Source organism: Dipteris shenzhenensis, chromosome 14, assembly GCF_047967505.1.
Source record: "Dipteris shenzhenensis isolate YYH24624 ecotype China chromosome 14, Dip_SZ_1.0, whole genome shotgun sequence".
In the NCBI taxonomy this organism is placed as follows: domain Eukaryota; kingdom Viridiplantae; phylum Streptophyta; class Polypodiopsida; order Gleicheniales; family Dipteridaceae; genus Dipteris; species Dipteris shenzhenensis.
The window spans coordinates 53601931-53620435 of NC_141609.1; the positions used below are offsets into that span (position 1 = coordinate 53601931).

Here is an 18505-nt window from a genome sequence, read left to right on the forward strand (position 1 = left end):
TATATATCTTGACCATGCAAGGTGTTTCGTGCTTGCGATGCACGAGCCTGTGAGGCAAAATGCATTTCAGCTTGGAGTCCACCTGAAATCTGATGCATGAAAATCTTCTCAGTGAGCCCAAAAGGCAAAAGCACTTGATGCAATACATCCAATGTAATGGGGTGCTGCATGAGCATGGGCATCATCTCTATTACTCTTCTTGCTAGCATACCACGATGTTGGTCTAAGACCTGGACGCCCACAACTTGTACCCGAAAAACCTTTCATTCCCCTCCCTTGCCCACCAGTTCATGCATGGTTAGTGCTTCCAATGGAAAGTGCACTGTGTGACACATGTCGGCATATGCTATACATTGTTGTATCTGTGCTCTACCTTTAGCTTGGGCTGGGTCGGGGTTTGCATCTAGCCCACTAGCCATCTTGGTGAAATGGACTAAGGCACTAGCTGTTGCCTTTCCTAGAGCCCCTTTCTCCTTGATGTTTTTCCTTAGAGTAGAAACTTGTGATGCCTTCCATTCAGTTGTCCAGAGTGCAAGCTTCTTGTCTGCATTGACAGGCAAGGTGACATTGTTCGCCTTAGCAAATATTTCCCATTGACCTATTGGATCTCCCAATACTCTAGGGAAAAATTGCTCTACTATCAAATTTACATCTGACCTTAACATTTGGCCACGTCCTTGCCAGCTCATTAAGGTCAAATGCTTGGGTTTGCATTTGATCTCGCAAATATTTTGACGTCGCAATGCCCCGAATATCTTCATCGCTCAATCCTACCAAGTGTTGAATTATCAAAAGGATGGTTATCAAAAGGATTCCATTCGGCTGTGAATTATGCTCACGCTGAAGGTGCCCTAAGCTTATTGCATGCTGTGCAAATCCCTGCATAAGCTGGTCAAAACGAGAGGTCCATAGGCATTTAATTGTCCCATGGTGTGTAATAAGTTTTTGCTGCTGTCCCACACTCCCAAATGCATGCACGCGTGTTAGTTTCTTGTCAATGCCGTATGGCTGCTCGAAATCCAATGCTGTATGGCTGCTCGAAATATCGATGGAGAGGCTCAAGAGATAAGGACGATGAAAAGGCTTTGTAACGAAGCCCAAAACAAGCCCCAGCTGGGTTGTGAAAGGCCATGAAAAAGGGCTGTGAAGAGTCTCTTTCTTCCCTCTTCTTTTTTTCCCGGGCGAGAGGGATTGGTTCTAGGACAGTTAGGACAATACTACCCTAAGGCTGCTAAGACAGTTAGGCTGCTGGGTTAGTTGAACCTTACCAAAAACTAGATTTGACCTAACCTTAGTTATGTTAACCTAATCGACCTAACTACATAACCTAACCTAACCCAACTTGCTGACGTAACCCCATCCTAACTAAAACTAACCCCTAGCTAACGCACAGTTAATCTAACCTAAGAAATTAATCAAAAAACCTAAGACTAAGGCTTGCAAGCGTCGGGCGTGGCAAGGAAAAGAAATGCATGGCCGTTGACGGAGATCACTGGTAGGCGGCGGAAATCTTTCGAACCTGTTCATCTAGTCGTTGGAGTAGATGGCCAGTTAGCTGGTTCATCGTACGGGTGGTGACGAGTGCAGTCGGGGGGGTCGTCTAGTTCGTCTGTTTGCTGTGAGCTGTGGGCTGTTAATGAGCGACACTGTGGGCTGTTTGGCTGTGAGCTATTAATGAGCAGCCCTCAATCATCATGTGCTAGAAGGATCCACGACGGCAGACCATTTATCCATTGGCAGTCACAAATTCGATGAACTGCCCTGGTAAGCAGCTGTTGGCGGGTCTGGCGACATAAGGCATTGCCTGAGTAAGGATACAACAGGCACAGGGTTAGGCGTTGACTGTCTTAGCGCCGGATTTGGCGCTGGACAGATGTTGCTTTGCAGCCTGGAATTCCTCATGGGATTTTCGCTTGACGTTGAAGCTGGTCATCCATGCTGTATTGCTCTATCTTGCTCTACATTGTCCTTGCTTGACGCTGAGCTGTTCTGCTTGCATGGGGTACGGTAGACAACACTAAGAATGAGAAGTAAAGGGAAGGAAGGAGCAGGGCCCTAGGAAGGAGCTCTGATATCTAGAAAAGGGGGTGGGGGCAGATTAGAGAAAGGGACTAGAAGAGCGGAAGGGAAAGAGAGAGGAGGGAGATGGGGAAGAAGAGAGAGGAAGAGGTGAGGGGGGGGAGAGAGAGAGAGAGAGAGAGAGAGAGAGAGATTTCGGGAAGAGCAAGGAGGCAGCGAGGGAGAGTAGATAGGATTAGAGGCCACATCAAAAGTACATTGCACATGAGGGGAGGGTACTTATATAGTACCTCCTTATCCCTTTGACCTCTCTATCTTGCAGACACCCCTAAGTATAATCCTAACCCCCACTAACTTGACCAGCTTTTCACCTTCATTACAAAGGATATGTGGTTTTATCGCTTATCTATGTTGATGAGATGGTCCTTCTTGCCAAAAATGCAGCTCGGCTTCGAAAGCATCTCGATGTCCTCAGGTTTCTGCAAAAACACAGGTATGATTGTAAATATTCACAAGACCAAGGTGATGTTAATTGGGGAAAAAGACAAGTCTGATTCTACTTTGTCTGATGAAAGCAAGCTAGGAGTGGTGAAATCTTACAAGTATCTAGGATTCGATTTTGAGGACAACTACAAAATTGAATTGATATGTAGAAACAAGGATACTTGAGGCATAAAAGCTTGTTCAGCTTAAAACAAATTTAGGAAACCAGAGTATGAAGAAGTCCCTTTTTCAGACTCTAATGCAGACAGTGGTCTTGTGTGGATGTCAAGTATAGGGCACAAATCTAGCAAAAGAAATGTGAACAAGAATAAAGAGACTACAGAAAAGGTTCCTCATAGAAGAGCTAGGGGAAAGAGTGCAAATTCCCTATCCCTTGATTTTGGCAGTGAGTGAAGCAACATGTCTCTTGATCTCTTGTATGGTCAAACTGAAAAAAGTGGACAGCAATAGAAGCCCTTATAAATTGATGGAAGCCACAAGAGAGAAAGTATGATGCAAAGAGGCACATAACTGGTTGGAAAGGTGGGATATCTCAAGCCAAGATTTACGTAAGAAGAAAGGGGCCATAAGGGACTCTGTGCAGTGGTGGATACTATGTGGAGACAAAGAGGCATAACTGGTTGGAAAGGTGGGATATCTCAAGCCAAGATTTGCATAAGAAGAAAGGGGCCATAAGGGACTCTGTGCAGTGGTGGATACTATGTGGAGAGGATGTAGAGGAAAATGGAGTTTTACAAGAAAGAGATCCCATGTGAACATACAGGAGCAACAGTTTCTCAAGGACAATATCTTCATGTAAAAGAGACAGGCTATTTGCAAATTTAGTGTCAACTCCCATGACCTAGAGGTAGAGACCAATAGATGGACAGAAACCCTTAGCTTTGTCTATCTATCTATCTTGATATATATCAAGATGTAGTTATGTATAGATACATATACCTTATATATAGAGATATATCTATATCTGCAATGCTTTCTTGGTTTGCATTTATTCGAGTAAAAATGGAAATGGTGGTATTGTTTAGCGCAATGGCCATTTGTATAACTTTGATTGCTTTCGATGTATCCCTTACAGAGCTGCCAATATAATCTCTGAAGTGGTTGGTGCAAACACGTTAGATGTATTGATTGAGTTGTTGCAACCTTGTGGGGATGACAGAGTATATCCCTAGAAAGTGTAGCAATGTGACATATGCTCTTAGCTTTTTTTCCACAAAATAGTAATGATAAATAGTTTTGTGTAAGAGGAAATAATTAGAAGGGGCTTTCCCATTACCTATTTTTTCAAGGCTAAGTTTTCATTAGTGCCATGCTATATATATATATTTATTGATTAATTTATATAGATAGATAGATAGAGAGAGAGAGAGAGAGAGAGAGAGAGAGAGAGAGAGAGAGAGAGTTCTGTTTGTGTTTGGTTTTATCATGTAACTCTTAACCGTAAGCCCTCGAATTTTTTCTAATTGTGGCTAGATCATTTCACTGATTTCTCTTAAAAACTAAGGGTACATTCTATGTAGAGGACGTGCAAGGACTTAAACCTGGCATTGACAAGGGCAGGACACCCTTGGATTAAAAACACAATGCAGGTAAAAGCTGGTCATTAAGGTGCATTACTATAGCTATTTCTATAGTGCACAATTGGTGATGGGGTGGTATAATTTTGCTAAGTGGAGTTTTGTTTCCAAACAGCTATATTCAGCACTTACATCTGCAGACCAAGTTGTACGAGTTGTGAATGCAAACCTTAAAGCACTAGCTGAGAAATTTGCAAGCCTAAAATTGATTCTACAGCGAGGTGATGCTGCGATAGGTGAGCTCCAAACCGTTGCTGTTCAGGTGCACCTGGATAAAGTCTAAGATAGTCTCATATGTGCTTTCATTTGCTGCAGTGATTGTACAACAGATGCTTTCATTTGCTGCAGCGATTTTAAACTCTCAATATGTTGTGATCATTTCTTTCATGCTTACATACATGTGCTTGATAGTCTTGGACTTTTTGTTCTTGCCTTTCATTAATATCCTTGCAAGCATGTGAGAGACATATAAAGGCACACGTTTTTATACAATTCCTCAACTACTATTTGGCTACACTTTAAGTGGACCCCATGATCTCAGCCTTGTACTTTTTCTTTTGGGCACAATTCTAACCCTAAAGTTCCCATGGACGTCTCATTCAGCAAGTGACCTCCTTTCAAAGCACTTTGCAATCAGAAATATAACCTTCAATGAGAAGACAATCAAGAATGCAATCTAATACATAGACTCCCTTTCATTAATGCTTGATGGGAGAGCTAACAAATTATGTTGTACAAATATGAGATAGTTATGGGGGGAGGGCTTACACCATGAACACTTAGCAACAAGCTAATACCAAACCTTCCCATTTTATTTCATCCACCAACTTTCATATTGATTGGCACATATTCAAAGCTTTGTTCCACCTCAAACCCTTAGGTCAAGCTAGTATTACCCCGTAAATTAGTTTTATCCATTGTTTTGGATCCACATTTAGCTTGTTACATCATATCTCTCAAGGGGAAACATGAAGAAAAGGGAATATAGAGAGGAGGAGTTGCTTTGATTTGCAATATATTTTATTCATTCAAGTAAAAAATTTCATTTTGAAAAATCAAGTATTTCACTCTTAAGTAAATATGCAATTTTTCGTTGTCACAACTTGATGGTTTTTTAGGATACAATTTCCTAGATATTGGTCAATTGAACCATTTGTTCCCTTCAAATGTAGCGATGGATTACATCCAACATGGTAGCTATATCTCAGCTCTTTTGGTGGATGATGATGAGAAGGTAATCTTTACAATTCCCATTCCGTCAAGTGAACTAATTGCCCAAAAAAATTAACATGAATAGTCACTTAATGTGAATAATCATGTTGGTGCAAAAAGATGCCCTAAGAAATGGATGGAGGAATTCTAATTTTAATAGCTTTGAGTGAAAACATATTGTGATCTATATGAGAAGCATATCTAGATGTTTTTTATTTACAAACAAGTGTATTTTATGTGCTACTCCTTGAATGCCACTTAACTTGTGCTGTAAAGGTATTCTTTCAAAACCTGGTTGCCTAGCCTTCCACTTGGCTAGTTTTTATGTCAAATGTTATAATAAAGAATAGCATTGATAGATATTAGTCCTTTTTTACTGGTCCTTTTCCAAGTAGGTGGAAGACATAATTGTCGAGAGACATTAGTCCTTTTTTGCTTGTCCTTTTCTTGGTAGAGGAAAGGTATGATTCGCTTACCTAGGAGTTTCCCATAGCCCCACCCTACATTGATTCCCCTTGATGTCCAAGCCCTTGCAAGCCTCCACAATCGAGGTTGGACTAGGATGGAGAGGAATAAATCGTGCAAGGAAAATAATGGGCTTTGGATGTAGAACTTCTCAGATGCTGCCCTCATAGGGAAGGGCTCATCCTTGATGGGTAGCCTTCTCAATGTTTTAAAGTGCTTATCTAGAGGTCTCATTTGGGCTAGTCCTTCTTGCCCTGAGAAGTTCAAGCGACAGCTTCATATATGGTACGCCAAAGTAGGGATTAGGAGGGATTGATGCTAGAGGAAAGGAGACACATAGGATGAGGCTCAGTGGGATAGCGAACTAGCTAGGTCCTTCGGATATTGGTGCCGTCTTCCCGTAGAGACAGAGGCTCAAGCGCAAACACTCTGACATCTCAGGGGAGCAGGCAGCAGGCTAGTAGAGATCGAGGTGACAATCCCAAAGTCAAGGTGGGAGGGCTTGCACAGGGCAACAGACCCACCCCGATCTTGCCGAGTGCTTAGTTCTTACATTAGTCTCGTGGATCTTTTAAGGATCATTGGGAGCCCTCTTTAACCAAAGACAACAGAGGGCCTGTTGAAGTGGCAACATAGCATGGTAGTGGGGCACTTGAGCAAGAACTTGACTATTGACCTAGCTCCTTTGTCTCAAGGTAAGATAGGGATGAGATGGTGCATGTGGCTATGGGAGGGTTGACTTCTTAGGGAGGTCCAGTGGGATCTAAGGGAGTGGTTTTGGCTAGCTCCTTCGTCTCAAGGGCAGACAGGGGGTGCATGTGGTTGTCGGAGGGCCGACTTCTTAGCGAGGTCTAGGAATCCAAGGGGGTGGTTCTAGCTAGCATGAGTAGGGCACTCGAACAATTTAGAGGAGGTGCCTTTCTTCTGTTACACCATTTGCATCGATCGCTGGCTACAGTTGGGGGTAATTGCCTAGACCCCTTCACAAGAGTGACATTGGGTTGAGCAGCAGGGTCTTCATGTCATTTCATGCTTTTGGTCTTGTCTTGTGTCCAATCTTAGGTTGCAAAATATATCTTATTTTTTATGGATGATAGCACATGGAGGTTTACCCATTGGGCCCTGGCTAGCATAGATGTGTGTGGACGATAGATGCCACTGTTGCACAAATAAGAATATGGAGACAATTCCACATTGTTTCTGTGGATGCTCAGAAACATAGAGGATTTGGATGGGTGTTCTCTCTTGTTGCCAGTACGCAGAGGATGTAGAGAGATTTTACATGGGAATGGTTGCATAGCTGACGTAAGAGGGCCATGCCTTCTCTATTGATCTATCTTTCCCATCTTACAAAGTTCATGGTCAACATAGAGGCATACCATGTGGTCCCCCATCCTAGCCGTTCTCGTTGCAATCATGCATGAGGATAGTGTTTGGGAGACAGTAGCCAGCATCACTGTCGGGAACATCTAGGTGACCTGATGAACCTTGGTGATGGGAGGCCAATGCGTCTCTTCGATAGCCACTCTTGTCACCATGTGATAGTACATCCTATTTGCGTTCTGTGCCATTTGGTAGCATAGGAATCTACGATCGAGAGCGATCGTCAAAAGGTGGGAGCTTTTCAGCAAGGCTTGGCCTACGACCATTTTTTATGCCATTACTGGGTGAGGCACCCCCCCCCCCCTTGGCCTAGTTATTAGCTTTTGTGTTAGCTTGGGTAGTGAGCTGGTTCTCCAGAAACAAGCTTTTCTTTTTGACAGCCAGTTTCTACTTCATACTTATCTCTATTAGTTGCTTTGGAAGCTGACTTGTATGGTGCATTTTCAAGCATTACTAAAAGCTTATTTTCTTTGGGGAAAAAAAGAGAGAAAGGGGAGCGTGGCATGCATTATTGATATTCACCGATCTACCTATAAGTCTCCCATCCATACTTCTTGAACAAATTTAGAAAAAAAAAATCAAGCCAAGAAGATTTGTTAGATGCAAAGACTACCCAAAGGTTTTCGCTCTATATTAAGAATCCACGACTACTACTCGTGATGATCTGTTGAGATCTATGGAGACTTCGAGAATGACTAACAAAGAATCGTAGTTGATAATGAAAAGGAAAATATATGGCTTATTGGACTTGTTAACATAGATAAACCCCTTCTATCAACTTTGAGCAAGTGCTACCTCTTTAATTAACAGTGATTATGAGATTTTTTTTGACAATAAGCTAATACATGCATTAGACTCAAAATGTACAAAATTGTGATGACAATAAAAAGTAGAGATTCAAATTCAACTTGGTTCAAAGAAGAGACACCCTTGAGGAGCAAGGGGTGTTACTCTAGAGAATATTGCAAAGGACGTTTGGGTAGACTCATGAGCACATAGGATAGGAAAGTCTAATGGCTTTTGTAAGATTGGAGATATCTTTTCATTGTTTCTTACTTAATGCTATTAGTGGCATGCTAAGAAAGGATTGGGCCAATAGAGCACGTGTCTACATGGATTTCTTGAACTAGATTGCAATTTGATGATGTATACATGATCCTACTTATGAATACATCTTTCATTTCTTGAAGTAGATTGCAATTTGATTATGTTTAGTTGTGGTCATTATGGATTTCCTGAAGTAGATTGCAACTTCATGATGTATACATGATCCTTCTTATGAACTACATCTTTGGTTTGCCAAAGCATGAGACTTCTTTCTTGAAGTAGATTGCAATTGATGATGTAAACATTAGTGGCATGCTAAGAAAGGATTGGGCCAAGATTAGAGCACGTGTCTACATGGATTTCTTGAACTAGATTGCAATTTGATGATGTATACATGATCCTACTTATGAATACATCTTTCGTTTCTTGAAGTAGATTGCAATTTGATTATGTTTAGTTGTGGTCATTATGGATTTCGTGATGTAGATTGCAACTTCATGATGTATACATGATCCTTCTTATGAACTACATCTTTGCTTCTTTGGTTTGCCAAGGTATGAGACTTCTTGCTAATGAGATGGAGAACAGCCCAGATAGACTACAAACCGTTCTAAAGAAAAACAGAGAGCTAGCCTCAAGAGTTTAAGTTAGCATATGTCCATGAAAGAGTCTCTTACTTAACGAGATATTATGATGTTACTTCTTCAACTAGCATTCTCCATTTTCAAGGTTTCTTTGATAAAATATGAAGAGGGGAGTGTAGAAGAGTGGAGATGAGGAGAGAGGGCACAGCTAGAGAGCACACCACAAATGACTAATTGTACACTAGATTTAGTTGAAAATGTAGAATGTATACAAACCCATTTAGGGTTAGGGTTAGGGTATCTAACCCTTTCCTTTATAGCACTCTATATGTGTTAGTGCTATGCATATGTAATCACATGATGTTGAGCGTGGTCTCTCAACACTTTCCCTCAAGATCAACATCATGAAGTAGGCATTCCCTCAAGATAGTTGAAATCCTGATCTTGATACGCTTAGTCAACTTGATCTGAAATCCTCTTTTGAATTGCAATCAATGTCTAGATACACTATATTAGTCTTCTGCATTTCCTCATTTGCAAGGAACATGTTCCCAGGTTCATTTGCATAATGCTTATGACTAGAGTGTCCACCATGATGATTTTCTCTTCCGCAGGAATTCCCTCGATTGTGCTGCTAGATTGACCGCCTTAGTCGTGCTGCTTCTTGTGGCAATCTCTTTCATAGTGTCCAAACTTATGAGATAGTAGTTGCACTGGATGGTTGGTGGATGCATTCCCTCATGCTTGGAAATCTTCCTCGGTCGGAATGATTTCCTCTTTGCTAATTTTGATGTTGTCGAGGATGATGCTAATGCTGATTCTAACTTTGATGATGATTTTGTTGCTAATGATGACCACTTCGCTGGAATGATCTACCTTTGCCTCTGCCTCTGTCTCTGCTTCTATCTGAAGCTTTGAATGCTTGATCATTAGAATGACCTTTCTGTGCATGAATGGCCTAAGTACTGATTTCTTCACCAAGTCAAACTGATTGAAGTTCTTCCAGTGTCAAAATTTGCCATTGGATGGCAATACTCTGGATTAGATTCTCATATCCCTCTCTTAGTCCATTCAAGATGACTTGATCCATTTCTGCTGGATTCATGGTCTCTCCTGTTACTGCGGGTTGATTCTTGTAATCTTTACTCTTGAGTATGTAAGCATGATCGATTTCACTGTTGCAAAAAATCCGGTTGATTTGGTGTCTCAGTGTGAATCCTGGAAGTATTCTTGGACTCGTAGAGAGCTGTGAACATATCTTATGCTTCTTTTGATGTCTTGATTGTGTTGAGTTGTCCTAACATGACATCTTGCACATTTTGCTTGATCAGATGATATGCATACTTGTCTTTCTTGTCCCATTGTGCCTGTGGTCGGGCAATGGCAAGATCTGCTACAAGTGCGAAAACTATTGGTGTATCTAGAGATCCTGCTGTTGTTTGCTGTGACAACAGATGGAGTAGAGCTACTGCTAGCTGGTTCGTCTAATGGTCTAGGTGTCGCGTGTTGATGTGGCACTCAGAGGGCCAATGGTAATGTGGCAGATAGGGTAAGTTGACTTGGCACTTGGAGTAATAGGATTGCCACGTGGACATTCATGGATGAGCCACGTGTCACTTGCTTGGCCAAGTGTGATAGAGATAAGGTGGACACAATCTTTGGAGATGTCAGAATCTCCAAAGATTTCGGTAAATCGTCGTTGAAGAAGGTGTCGCTTTGTGTATGGACGCTATCGTTGCAGATGGGCTAGAGGAACTGGTTGTTGTTGACGTGCTGTAGGCTATAGGCGTTGCTGCTCATGAGCCACCAGTCGATGGAGATCATTTGTTTTGCCACAAAAGTCGAGCTGCTGGCCTGTTGAGTTGTCGTTGAAGGTCGAGGCTTGGAGGGTAGCTTCCCCTGCAGCTGTAGCTTGAACGTGCTCGCTGGGAAGAGCCGGGAGTTGCTGTTGTAGAGACAGCCGCCGTCGATGAGCATAGATGGAGGGAGTCAAGTAGATGATAAATCATTTCATTGAGCAGATGCTTGAGCGTTGCAGTCTGACGGTGGTAAGAGTCTTTAGGAGTTCGAGTGCAAAGCTTGGTGAGCTGAGTTGCAAGGTGCTGGCGTCGATGGAGCTCGTAGTCGCAGTTGAAGCTTGGGAAGGGTGCATGCGATTCATCTCTGTTGAGAAGAGTTGAGGCGCAATGGAGTCATTGAGACTGTTGTAGGCTGCTGCTAGCATTGCAGTTGGCTAGCTTCGCCATTGCTAGTCGGCTGTGTGCTGAGGCTTGTTGGCTTGGAGTCGCATGCGAACACAGAGTCGCTTTTGAAGCTGCTATTAAACGTCGCTATTAGCTATCCTCCGGGATTTGGCTTGTGTGTAGATGTCTTTTAGAATCCACTAACTCTCTTTCAAAAAAAATGCAAAGATCTCTCTCTCTTTCTGAAGACATAAATCTCTCAAAGAAAACACTCAAGAGACTTTGTCTCTCTCTCTCTCATGGAATAATGAACACTCAAGCTCACAATGAAGTGAACGGAAATAATCGATGGAAAATTCTCTCAACATAATGGATGGAATTTTTTAACAACTAAACGGAAACATGGACAGAAATTTCTCAACAGAAATGAAATCTCATGGAGAACACTCAAGAGAACTCTCAAACTCTTGATCACTCTCACTCTTTCAAGAATCGCAATGCCTCAGTGGAAGGCAAGGATGCTCTGATACCATGACAAAATATGAAGAGGGGAGAGGAGAAGAGTGGAGATGAGGAGAGACGACACACCTAGAGGGCAACCCACAAATGCCTAACTGTACACTAGATTAAGTTGAAAATGTAAAGTATAAACAAAACCATTTAGGGTTAAGGTTAGGGCATCTAACCCTTTCCTTTATAGCACTCTATATGTGTTAGTGCTATGCACATGTAATCACATGATGTTGATTGTGGTCTCTCAATATCCTTGTCTTTTGTTTGCTTGGTTACATGTCTTTGGAGTACATGCTTATCACTAAGAGTTAAGTTAGCATATGTCCATCAAATGGTCTCTTACCTAAGGAGATATTATGATGTTGCTTCTTCAACTAGTATTCTTCATTTCCAAGGTTCCTTGTCTTTTGTTTGCTTGGTTATTTGGAGTACATGCTTGTTACGAAGTCGATTTTGCTACTTTACCTTGAGAGTATTTGTTTTGTACTTTACAATAGTTGGATACCCACTCTTTGAGTGCAAATCTCTCAAAATATATTGTACACTGATTCATAAGATACAAAATCTCATTTTCTCTTCCCAAAGCAAATCTTTGTTATGAAGTTTGGTAAAGAGCCAAGACGAAAACCTAGTGAGCACCTCATGTGACACCTGACTAGCCCATCCACTGTCTTTGGTGAGGAGGACCAAGAGAGGCGGGTAGCTACAAATTTGTGGTGTAAGGACACCTACAATGTCCTCATGAATCACTCATTGCCAAGATGGCCCTCACCACTCGTAGATCACTCTATATTACCTGCAAAGGAACAACACTCCTAAATCCAAAGTCTCCACTTGGAGTACTCCTCCCTAAACCATCCAGGTTCAATAGCCAAAAGCTTCACCAAGCTCCCAACCACTCTAATCCTTTAGTGCTATAGTGAAGCAAACAACAAATCAGAAGCAAACAACATATCATCTAAAGGGCATATGGCTCGTATTCTATACATAGCTGCATTGTTCAAAGGAGTATTAGAAGCTACCCTATGACCTAGTGAACCCTTGCTCTCTTCAAAAGTCCCTAGAATTAATAAAGAATATAAAACTACTCTCAAAGGCCTCTCTACCCTCCAGGGATCTCTTCAAAAGAGACGTCGCCCATCTTATCCTCAACAAACTCTAGGCACCTCCAGCAACACAAGAATCCACATCTTGCAAGCAACTAGTAGGCCAACTTTAAAAGGGTCCTCTTTATTGTTTGCAAGGGAGAGTGTACACATTCGAACTATCCAAACATGTCCATCAATGAGCTCTCATAATTAATCGGTCCAAGGATGAAACAGAACGAAATGTATACTCCACTGCTTCATCCCACTATCGAGGACCAAATCTTTAATCTTAGCGCAAAGTGTACCTCAACAAATATCTACTTGGAAAAACATGTGCTCTTGGATCATAAGAATGTCAACCAAACCCCTCCTAGGCTCTTTGTAGTTCATGTCATAAAATCATGCACTACGGTTACTACTGCGCATGATAGAGGAATTTATGCACATTACAACTTGCCATGCTCCAACTCATGGACAAGCCAAGAGGGGTGGTGCATAGGGCCTTGTGATGGGTCGAAACCTAAGTAACAATCTTGTACAAAGCTTGAAGAGCGAGTAGTTCAATGGCATCATTGGCTCTGAACACACCTTGTAGGACCAATCCATCAAGGTCGAAGCAAATATTCCTAATCAAGGCCTCTTCAACATCTAGTGAGCAACCCCCATGAAGCCACACCTCCTCTAGTCGAATCACAACCAAGAGGCATAAGAGAGTGGAAATCTTCATACCTGGACTTCAAAAGTATATCAATGCCACTCTTTATTATAATATTAGACATAAAAAATAGTCAATCTATAAAGCAAGACAACTTTCGACTATTCACATAAAATATACAAGAATTTTAAAGAACCCTAGCATTTATAATGGAAAGGGAAATTTGGCTAGAATGGAATTCCAATAGAGGTTTATAACAATCGACAAGTGAGTTGAACATTCAATTCAAAGATCAATGTTACATGTCTAAGGGACAACTACCAGTGACCTCCTATATGAGGGGTATTTCTAAGAAGCCCTTATTGCAGCAAGAGCTTCCAAAGCTCTAGACCAGGTGTAACTGGTCTCTATTCTAGGCATCTTGCGGTCAATGATGCCAAGTAATCCCTGATTCTATGGTAAAATTATTGTCTGCCAAGCCACCTTGGCTCTAGTGTTCGAGATACCATCCAATCCTACCCGTACAAGGTGCATGAGCTGACTGATACAATGTTGTGAAAGCACCAAGGGGAGGCAATATACCCATACCACCCTGGCTCTAGTGTTCCAAATACCATCCAATCCTACCTGCACAAGGTGTATGAGTTGACCCATACAATGTTTTAAAAGCACCAAGAGGAGGCAATATACCATACAATAGCCAAAAGAACTTGGTTGGCCACAAGGGCCCTGCCTACTCGAGAGAGATTGGTTGAGCTCTAGTATAGAAGCTTGTGCTGAGGGCTCTCCAAGACGAGGGCTAATTGCTTCTCCATTGAAATGTTAGTGTCCACTAGGCCATGCCACATAGAAATTAGCTGCTCAAAGCACATAGATGAGATCAAGGTGCTCACCCAGACTCCACCCAAAGTGTGACCAATGAGTTTTTCCATTCAGATAGCACAGATTAGAGGTTCTAGGGAGACTGCATAGTGGAGGTCTGAGGGAGCGAGATACAACAGACTTGACCTCGCGAAACTCCTCAGTCGCTTTGATAAAGCCAATTGATTTGGCCTAGTTGATCCTAGGCATGCACTTGGCATTTATTCTAAAGGCTCATGGGCCAGGGTGGAGATGTCGATTTTGAATTGGTCTAGATCCCCTCCAAGCTCTCCACCACTGAGCCCTCAACAAAGACTGTTGTTGGAACTCCACCTCTTGGTGAATCAGGAGGTGCATCCTAGTGAAGCTTGCTTCTTGAGATCTCAAGGAATAGCCTAAAGCCTCCACCACGAATAGAAATAGAAAGGGACCTAGGGGGGTAGCCCTGATGGGCTAAACATGGCAAAGTGAAGGGCTTCATTGTGTGACCACCTATGAGCATTTGATTAGTGCTCCCTATGTACACTGGTCACAAATCCTTAAATCCACTTTGCTAAGAATCCCAACCACTGCACGGTGCCCTCTAGAAAGGACCACTCCACCCTATCATAGGCCTTTTAAAAGTCCAAATGAAAGATCACAAGGTCCAGACCTAAGGTTTCTCAAGAAGATGGACAGGGTGCTTTAAATAGGTTTTTTTGCTTATCCTCTTTCTACAAACATCTTTCTTATTGGGGGACACCCGTGTTTCCTGAGTCCAAAATGTAGACACAATATCTTGAACCTCCTGCGTAATGCTGCTGCATTGTTGTTGTTGTCTTTGGTAGGAGGATAGCGACAATATTCCCTGTTCTTCAATGGGAAAGCGAGATTTTGCAAAGTAGAAGTTTCTCCTGTGGACACCCAAAAGATTGGAAGCCTTTGTAATGCTGAAATCTTGGCATTCTTGCCCATTAGAATTCATCAACATCATCATAGTAGACCTATTGAAGAAAAATTCATCATGGCTCTGTGGTTGTTTGACATGGGTTAAGATGTTGCGTATATTGGTTACGATTGCTTCCTACAACAACCGAACTTCTTCGTTGGCACTATGCAAATGCTTGATATTGGGATGAAACAAGATTTGCATGAAGATATCCTTTTTGGTTTCTGAGTCCATTCCTCTTGTTTGTTCTTCAAAGAAGGAAACAACCTCCTTTGCTATCTTTCGTCTCTTGTTCATGTCAGATACAACATTTTCCTGATCTGACATAGCTTGCGTTGCCCTTGCTTTCTGTCGTTGCTTTCTTTTCTTTGCAGCCTCGCACTCTCTGACAGCGTCTACCTGTTTTTCTTGATGGGTGAGTTGCGTCAATGTCTCTGCATTGACATCCTCAGGTCCCGGAGACAAATAAACTAGACGCAACTGTAAAAAATAGTATAAAGCATCGCCACTTGGCCTCATTTGCAATGTCATTTAAGAAATAGAAAATCAAACGTGTTTCCTATAGAGGCACGTACCATTTTTCGATCGAAAATCTAAGTATGAACTTTGATGGTCCTGGAGACGCTGTTAATTCAACATAAGTGTTTGCAAATATTTTGTTGGTTTGAAGTGCTGCTACTCTGCTCTGGTCTCAAGTTGTTTTGTTCCTCGCTGGTAGTGGAATTCACAGACTCCACTCCACTCAGGATCTCACCTCTTTTGGCATCTATTTGAAGTGCTGCTACTCTGAGGCTATTTCTGACAGATAGAATATGCAAAGAAAGAACCAGGAGCACCGACATAGAGAGAGAGAGAGAGAGAGAGAGAGAGAGAGATTCCAGGTTGCATATTCAAAGCATGAGGTTTCAAAAAGAGAGGTTTTAGAAAGAGAAGCGAGACTGGCAGTTATAGTGTCTTTGTTAGTTATGCATCATGGACATGGGACGTGGTTTTTATTTTTAAATTTACACTCGTGACCAGTCTCACAATCAATTTGAAAGATGCTTTTACAAGCACTAAAAAAGCAGTGTCCATGGGACTCTGCTTTTTAGTCCAGACACTGCTTTTTAGTCCAGCCAATCGTGCTACCACCCAACAACAAAATCAACAAACGTTGATGGAGGAGAAGCCAAAGTTGCATAGTGTTGCAATTGTCATGTTCATCGAGCAATACGTTGGTGGATTTGACATCCGTGTGGACGACGGGAGGGCGAGCAATCTCGTGCAAATACTCCAATGTGCTTGCTATCTGCAAGGCGATAGCCATGAGCCAGCTCAACTCTATTGGTAAGGACTGCTTGCATGTAAATCTCGTAAATGGATGATAGGCATGGAGTAGGCATGCATGAGAAAAATGAGTCTGTGACAATAAATCTCAACATGGGTAACACAAAAGCACCACAAAGGTCATCGGTGAGAAGTTTAATTTGCTCCCACATCACAAAGTTCAATGGTGAGAAGTTTCACCATTAAATGTTATATTCATAAAATAGGGCGTATCAACAGCTATGTGCATACAACTTTTGTTAATGTTGAACTTGAATTGGAAATAGGATCTTTGGTTAGCGGTTCCTCAATCATGAGAGGGTTGTAGCCACAATGAGTTACTCTTCCCACAAGTCCTGTGGTCACTCAAAATAGTCAAAATCAACGTCTGGCTTCTTGATACCTACTAGGTAAGGCCACTAGAACTGTTGCGCAGCTGAAGCAAAGTAGCTACCTGTGAATGGTTGAGACTGGTGGGATTGAAGAAGTGGGCGATAGCTTGAACTTGAAAACAGATGATGAGGAGAGTATCAAGACCAACTAGGCAATGAGCAACAACAACAGCAACATCGATGCCCATACAATACCATGCATTGTGGAGTTTCCCAACATTTGGTGTTCTTCCTCTATGATGTCACTCTCTTATCCTCTTTTCCTATTGCTATCTATTGGCCGAGTCATCGAAATCATATGGTTTTTATTTTTTAAATATTTATTTATTTAGAGAGAGAGAGAGAGAGAGAGAGAGAGAGGAACCTTGATTTTGATCAAGATAACAATTCCAAAATTTGTTGCTTTCATATTAGAAACACATGGATTGGTACATTCGTAAGGCATAACATCTCCAAGTACTTCCATATCTCCACACTTATGCTTGAGCTCAACATGTGCACTACGAATCTTTGATACAATAATTGCTACCTTATCTTCGCCAAGTCTTTTAAAGTGACAAAGAGAATTTGGATTACTATCATGGATTGTAGGAAATGCAACTACTTCTCTTTGGTGACATAATATCACCTCGATCCCAGGAACGAAATTTGTAGCCATCTTCCCGTGAAACAATTATTTAAAAAATTACTCTTTTGATTATTTTTTCTATTAGTTGTAACTTTTTATTAAATTCCTCTATTTTATTTTACTTTTACTTTATTTAATTTAATTTTGATAGTGATACAAATTTATCAATTTTCAATAATGGATTCATGTTTAGCATTTAGCTAATAGAATCTCTAATTTAAATTTGTGATTATATGTTTTAGAATTATACATGATAATATAAAGATTTTAGGTCCAGCAAGATGAGAGATGGCAGGGGGACATTAAAAGTTTCCAAAATTTTAAAAATGGATCTAAGGTATAAGTATTGTACTTTTTTACATGCTCATGATGATTTTATAGCAACCCTTTATCTAATTAGTAAAATAGGCGCCATTGACAACTACTTCAAAAAGGCATGATTTGATTTTGAGAGAACCACACAATGACCGGCATAGTGAGAAGTGGCGGGGAGTGGAGGTGACACTTGTCACCCATCTAATGCTTCATAGAATTTAAAAAGATGACTAGAGGAGAGGACACTTGCCACCAATCCAAAGCTTTGTAAAATTTAAAAATGATTTAAGGGTGTAAGTGATGTATCACAAACAAGATCAAAGGGATGCTAGTTTGGCTTAGAAGTAGCATAGACAAGGAGCCCCACATCAAGGGTCTGCATGCAAAATCTTTGAGATTGAAACAAAAGCAAATGTTGCATTCAAACAGAAAAACGAAGAAGCAACACAACCGTTGCGTACTAAAGAAGTACAAAAGATAGAAGAAGAGGAAGGAGGAGCCACAACCATTTTGGTGCAACCTATCAAAGGAAAAGAAAGACGCAAAATAGAAATATTGAAACTGCAAGGGCCAAAGTTCCAAAGACTACTTTCAGAAAAAGACAACGTTCCTCCACTCAAAAACTACAGGTAAAAGAGAAAGAGGACACAGTTTCAAAGGCTTCTTTTAGAAAAAGACAACTTTCCTCTGCTTAGAAACTACAGGTAAAAGAGGAAGAGGAGAACAGAGAAAATAAAGAGGAAGAAGAGTCAAATCAAGAGGTTGAGGAAGATAAAGATGAGCTCATGTCAATAAAGAATCTCAATTTGTGTCTTAATGAGACGATCATAGAAGATGATGTTGGAT

General features: G+C 41.4%; 1 protein-coding gene across 4 annotated transcripts in view; it reads left to right on the forward strand.

The window, feature by feature from the left end:
* LOC147894822 (histone-lysine N-methyltransferase) overlaps window positions 1–17361 on the forward strand; it is a 68638-nt gene extending 51277 nt beyond the window's left edge. The window contains exons 3-6 of one of the 4 annotated variants that reach the window (XM_087384748.1): window positions 4044–4112; window positions 4216–4336; window positions 5273–5334; window positions 17131–17361. In XM_087384748.1, coding sequence (XP_087240874.1) covers window positions 4044–4112; window positions 4216–4336; window positions 5273–5334; window positions 17131–17163 — 285 coding nt within the window. In that variant the 3' untranslated portion in view covers window positions 17164–17361. Of the gene's footprint in view, window positions 1–4043; window positions 4113–4215; window positions 4337–4415; window positions 4793–5272; window positions 5421–17130 lie in introns of those variants that run through there. The other 3 variants (XM_087384749.1, XM_087384747.1, XM_087384746.1) reach the window with 3 other exon arrangements.
* The last annotated feature ends 1144 nt before the right edge of the window (window positions 17362–18505 follow it).